Source organism: Nematolebias whitei, chromosome 5, assembly GCF_014905685.2.
Source record: "Nematolebias whitei isolate Nwh7 chromosome 5, NemWhi1, whole genome shotgun sequence".
NCBI classification, from domain to species: domain Eukaryota; kingdom Metazoa; phylum Chordata; class Actinopteri; order Cyprinodontiformes; family Rivulidae; genus Nematolebias; species Nematolebias whitei.
This window is the reverse complement of record NC_056502.1, coordinates 15195022-15201501: the sequence shown is the minus strand read 5'-3', so window position 1 is coordinate 15201501 and position 6480 is coordinate 15195022. Positions and strand designations below refer to the sequence as shown.

At 41.7% G+C, this 6480-nt stretch overlaps 1 protein-coding gene across 1 annotated transcript in view; it reads left to right on the top strand.

The window, feature by feature from the left end:
• Positions 1–5487, top strand: part of clcn1b (chloride channel, voltage-sensitive 1b) — a 50256-nt gene extending 44769 nt beyond the window's left edge. Inside the window, exons 18-23 of the mRNA XM_037676192.1 lie at positions 849–966; positions 1027–1109; positions 1332–1376; positions 1475–1579; positions 4472–4558; positions 4810–5487. Of these exons, the coding sequence (XP_037532120.1) occupies positions 849–966; positions 1027–1109; positions 1332–1376; positions 1475–1579; positions 4472–4558; positions 4810–5235 (864 nt within the window). The 3' untranslated portion in view covers positions 5236–5487. The remainder of the gene's footprint in view (positions 1–848; positions 967–1026; positions 1110–1331; positions 1377–1474; positions 1580–4471; positions 4559–4809) is intronic.
• Positions 5488–6480: the final 993 nt, after the last annotated feature.

Sequence of the window (6480 nt, the reverse complement as noted above, 5' to 3'; positions counted from 1 at the left end):
AACCCGGTTGGTGGGACTTCTACCTGTCGTGTCCTGGCGTTATTACAATATCTCTTGCTACCTTGTATGTCTAGCTAATGTTCTGCTATTTTTAGTGATTAGACAGCCTTCTGCTATAGGCTAATAAGCTTTTAGCCAGACTTTTCTACCGTCATTTTTTTTGCTGATGTTCTACTGCTTTTAGCTATAGTGCTGATAGTTTTAGCTACTTTTCTGTTATTTTTAGCTTTTATCTACCATTTTGCTAATTTAGCTGTAAACTAGCACCATTTAGCAAGTATTTTGCTACTTTAGCTTATATTCTTCTATAGTTAGCTTTTTGCTATTATTGTGCTATTTTTAGCTTTTGACCTAGCTTTTGCTACTTTTAATTTTTGCTACTTTTCTGCTATAGGCCTATATGCTATAGGCCTTTTAGGCAAAAATTATTCTACTTTCAGTTTAGTTAGACTTTTACCACTTTTATTATTTAACCAACATTTTGCTACCCTAATATTTAGCTGTTCTGCTATTTAAAGCTTTTAATTAGCTTATTGATACTTGTAGCATTTAGTTAGAGTTTTGCTGCTATTTTATTTTATTTTTTACTTTTAGCTTCTATCTAATCCTTTGGTGCTTTTAGTTAGCATTTAGTTTCTTTTAGCTTTTAGCTAGTGTTCTGCATCTTTTAGCTTTAATCACTCAGTTTCATCTTCTTCAGCAGTCATCAGTATGACAAATAAAGAACTTTGAATCCTTGAATCCTTCTCAATGCGTTTTTGCAGAATATGCAGGAGTTTATTTTAGTTTCAGCTCGTTTCGTCCCATGAAGTTTGCCGCACGCTCACTGAACATGTTGTTGCCTTCAGACTGGGACTTCTGCGCAGGAGGAGTGTAACGGACCCGTCCCGGCCCCCAGCCTTCAGGAGCCCTCCACCAACCACACAGGCTCAAGTAACTCCGCTCCTCCACCGCACGTCAGCACAGGTTCGCCCATCAGGTGTCAGTCTGTCTCCTCTGACATGTGTCGCCACATCGTGTTCTCAGACAAACGCAAGCTGTCATCTGTCAGGAGGACTGTTCAGCGACTCTTCTCCTCCACATCTTCGACAGGCCCAACAGAAACTCAGGTTCAACCCCTCTCTCTCTCTCACAAACACATTTGACTCTAAAAGCTGAGCAGCAGGGATGTGCTGTCGACTTGGCAGTGACAGCTCAGTGTCAGTCCAGCTCACCCGTGTGATGGGAGGAGCACTACATCATGAAGTTATGAAGTAATATATGTGCATGTGATTAAGCTGATCACCTGCTCATCAGTCAGTCCATCATGTGTTTCTTCTTTTCACTCTCAGGAACCTTCGCCTCCTCCGCTAGCTGACACCTTGTCCCCCGAGGAGGTACAGCACCACACTGATCCACCATCCACACACAAACCAGTCAGCTGATTGATCATACTAACCCCAGTTCATCTCTGCCTTTTAATTGGCCGAATCAGATCAAAGTCTGGGAGGAGGTGGAGCTGGACAAACCAGTGGATTTGGAGCAGATCCACATAGACCCCTCCCCGTTTCAGCTGGTGGAGAGAACATCTCTGCACAAAGTGAGTTCAGCAGAGCTAAAACACACACTTTGATTTACAAGTTGCACTTTCCAGAGAGTAGAAAAAAAAAAAAACTGGTCAGAAGCTACAAGGACCCCTGACGCAATAATACGCCATGTTGAATCTTGTTTAATTCATACAAAATTGACTTGTTACAAAAACTAGAGTTATTTAAGCTGAATTTGAAAATGTTACTGATCACACCAAGATAAATATATAACCATCTGGAGTGTGCTTTTTAATAAATGACCTCAGAGGAGCTTGTTGGCAGTGTTTGCTTGTTTGGACAGAATATTTAGCTTTTCACAGCCTCTATAATGAGCAGATTTAACAAGCTGCAGAAGGATGTTAAAATTATATGGTCCAAATCTAAAATTATTCCTCTAAAAGTCAAAGTCACACACTACAAACATTTCATTTTGTTATTCTAAGTTTCAGAATATGTGTGTAGAGTTTGAGCAGAACTTGTCTTTGTGTTTATTTTTTGCCATCCAGAGAAAATGATTAATTGTATTTTGCAAACTGTTTAGTGTTCAAACAGAGTGTATGTGGGAGGAAGAGCATAGAAGAGAAAATAGTTTATTGTCACTGAACATCCCAAAGGCAGCTCAGCCTCTTAGTTCTTGAAGATGATATCATCTCTGATCACCAGAAACACTTTTAAATTGGCGCTGAGCAGATTTGCTTGAGTTTTAAAGAAGTGCAGCACAAAGCTTGTTAACACAAGTAAATCTGCTCAAAATCCAAATAAAATGGTAAATTGTGAAATGAAACTGAGCAGATTCTTTTTTATCTCGCCCTTATGTGTTTCATGTTTTGTAACATTAGAATTAGTTGGAAAATATATTTTCTAGCTTGCTGGGGAGCTAATAAATGAAAATGATCAAATCTTTTGAAGTAAAGTTCTGTAGAAAGGTTGTTATCTTAGAAGAGTAAATATCTTACCTGGTGTAGATAGTGTTGGAACTGCTTCAGTTTGGAGAATCAAAACTGTTCATGTTTCTTTTAAAATCCGTCTGACAGTCTAACACTCTGACTGTCCTACAGTCTAACTGTCAGACTGTAGGACAGTCAGACAGTTAGACTGTCATACTGTAGAACAGTTAGACTGTTAGACTGGACAACAGTCAGACAGTCTGACAGTTAGACTGTCAGTCTGTAGGACAGTTCAGAGTGTTAGATTGTCAAACTGTAGGACAGTCAGACTATCCTACAGTCTGTCCCACAGTCAGGCTGTAGGACAGACTGTAGGACAGACTCTAGGAGAGTTGGACTGTTGGAATGTAAGACTGTCAGATTGTAGGACAGTCTGACAGTCTAACACTCTGACGGTCCCACAGTCAGACAGTTAGACTGTCAGACTGTCCTACAGTCTAACAGTCAAACAGTCTGACTGTCCTACAGTCTAACAGTCAAACAGTCTGACAGTCTAACACTCTGACGGTCCCACAGTCAGACAGTTAGACTGCCAAACTGTAGGACAGTCAGACTGTTGGACTGTTAGACTGTAGAACAGTCTGACAGTTAGACTGTCAGTCTGCAGGACAGTCAGAGTGTTAGACTATTAGGCTGTAGGACAGTCAGCCAGTTGGACTGTTAGACTGTCAAACTGTAGGAAAGTCAGACTGTTTGACTGTTAGACTGTCAGACTGTAGGACAGTCAAACAGTCTGACAGTCAGACTGTTTGACTGTCAAACTGTAGGAGAGTCAGAGTGTGACTGTCACACAGTAGGAAAGTCAGACTGTTACTGTCAGACTCTAGGAGAGTCAGACTGTTTGACTGTCAGACTTTAGGGCAGTCAGACAGTGGGACTGTTAGAATGGTTGACTGTAGTACAATCTGACTATTAGACTGTCAGCCTGTTGGACTTTTGGATTGCTGGTCTGACCGAGTACTGACCAACTGTTGGACTGTCAGTGAGTTAAGACTGATGGATGGTATATGTTGTTAGAGTGCTCACAGCAGGGCCAGCCAGCTCTGAAACAATCAGAACGATCAAACTACCAGTACATGGAAACAATGCAGGTTCTTGTAATTCGCTCTACATTTTGACAAAAACATTTTCTTGAGGAGTTTTGTGATAAACTCTTACAGGTAAACATCTGGCTGAAGGTGGCCTGAGGTGAAACACGCCTGGTCAGACCTGTGTTTAGTGTAGCTGTAAGGCTACAGACACATCTGAAAGACAAGTCTGAGTTTATTTCTGACCAGATCAGTTAATCCAAGCAGGGACAAGACCAACGTGAACTGCTGCTGTCTTAAAGCAACTCTAGTCTCAAAACTGTTATAGCAGTTCATAAGAACACCGTTTTATAAATGTTTCCCTGCTGTCGGTTTTTTATTAGTTTTATTTTTATTTAACTTATTTGCAAATGTTAATAGCAGCAGCAGCAGCTAGCAGTAGTCCTTCGAGTACAGACCAGGGAGCATCAGGCAGGAATTTCATTATATTTTTACTAGAATAGTTACGTAATGTAAAACTGACAATTGTGTGAAGGTTTATAAAACATTATTTATGTAATTTTTTAATGAAATCTTTGAGATTAAAGATGTTTTAAGGCCACAGCAATTCTCTTTGACCTTAGCTTCTTCCAGCTGTTAGCTCCTCTAGTTGGTCTGAATTAAACTGTTTTTAAATGGGCTCTTCAACAAACTATCTAGAACAGGTAAGATGTTAACTGTTCATAAGCTTTCCTTCAAACAATCTGGGCTATCCCTTTAAAGTCTCCCTTTTCTGCTGCAGCTGCTGTACGTAGCCATGTCACACGGTGTTTATCCTCCTTTACCTGCAGAGAAATTGTTTAGCAGTGCAGTCATGCAGGCAGATTGCTGTCACAGCCATCAGATTTATTGCTGACTGGATCATGTCGTCCTCCCTCTCATTCCTCAGACCCACACTCTGTTCTCCCTGCTGGGTCTCAGTCATGCCTATGTCACCAGCATTGGGAAGCTGGTGGGCGTTGTGGCGCTGAAAGAGGTAAAGTCACTCCTCGTGTTTTCTTTATCTGCAGCATTTTCTCCGTCTGATCTGATGAAGTGGCATGGCAGCGAGCTCTGATGATCTCACGTCGTGGGCAGCTGCAGTGCCTCATCGTTCACACTCTGATTCGTGCCGCTCTGCTCGCTGGATGTTCACTTTTCTGATCACACGTGGTCATGTTCATGAGTTGCTGTGCTTTGGGGGGGATTCTTCTGCAGATGTTTGAAATGCACTTTCTCATTTTGCAGCTCCAGAAGGCTATAGAGGGCTCGACTCGCAGCGGGGTGAGGCTTCGACCCCCCCTGGCCAGCTTCAGAGATGCCAGCAGGAAAGCCAAGAAGCACCCGCCCCCCTCGTCCGCCACCTCCTCGCCCACGCGGGACAGAGACCTGTGGGGAGAAGGGAGCAGAAGGGAGAGCGTGATGCTGAGGAGGGAGTCCTGGGATGATTCCCGGGGAAAGACTCCCGGGTCTGAAACAGCCTTCTCCTCTCCTAGCAGCTCTGCCAACGCAAGAGGAGCAGAGGGGGATTCTCAGGAGGCAGCGTCCCCCTCCACCTCCTCCTCTACCTCATCTTCACCTCCTGCCTCCTCTGGGACACACACAAGCCCTGTCCTCACGCTGTCCTCCCTGCCAGAGGAGAGGGAGAGCGAGGAGTCCGATGAGCCTTTATAACAAGGAGAAGGACCTCTTTTCTGTTTTGGATTTGACTCCTTTTGCCCAGAGACAGAGCTGCAGTCTAGGAGGAGGAGGAGTCAGGCCTCCTGCAGCATCCCTCCCACCCCCCACCCCACCCACAGACTCTCATCCAGCAGGATCAGCTGCTTCACACAAAGCTCTTAAAACATTTAGTTCAGGATAGTTTTTTTCTATTTTCACAAAGTCTCACTTTTTTTAAGCCTCAGGTGCCTTCGTCTGTCTTCTGAACTGCAGACAGCTACAATCAGTCCAGATGTTCTGTCTCCACACAAATCTGAGCTGAATCATCACGATAAAAACCTAAATCAGTCACTTTCATTGAGTACATGTGAGCGTGACAGCAATGACCTGTGCGATAATGAAAGAATAACAAATAAAAGCTTGAGTCGTTCGACCTAAAGGTCACAGAAATCATGCATTTCAAGTTTACTGATTGAAGCTCATTTAAAGCAATAAATAAATAAATAAATGATTTATATGAAAATTATTGAAATCGTCGTTACCTTTGTCAATTATAAAAAATCAACAAACTCGTGTTGTCAGTTAACTTATTTGAATTATTTAGAGTTCATGTCTTGATAAATTGGTCAACATTAAATCAAACTTTGGATTTTAGCATTAGGCTAAATTATACTTAAAATAATTGATGTTTTTAAATTTGTGTATTTATTTAGAAGTTTAATTTTTGAAAGATTTATTAAAACAACTTCACAGTGTGACAGAAAAAGATCAATTTCTGTCACACTGTTGAAGCCCAACTTCAACAAGGGTCAGGTGTTACTTTGAGTATTTGAACAGAGGTGTCGTATTTTTCGGACTATGAGTCGCTTTTTTTAAAATATTTTGGCCAGTCCTGCGACATATAGTCCAAAGCGACTTAAATATGTTTTTTTTCCTCTTCATGAGGCATTTTTTAACAGATGCGACCTTTACTCCGGTGCGACGTATAGTGCGGAAAGTGTGATAGTTATTTTTCCTAGTCTGAGGCGGTGCAAAGTAACGGACTGTGATGAGTGAAGGTAGCAAATTTATCCAACACAAGGTGCAATGGCAGAGACAAGGGGGGGCCAAAGGTGGCCTTGGCCACCATAGATTAAACGTTGGTCACCCCACGACCACCTCAATCATTTAAGGAATTTATTCTGTTAAGCAAAATAAAAACTAGATAGCATAGTTTATATATATATATATATATATATATATATATATATATATATATAT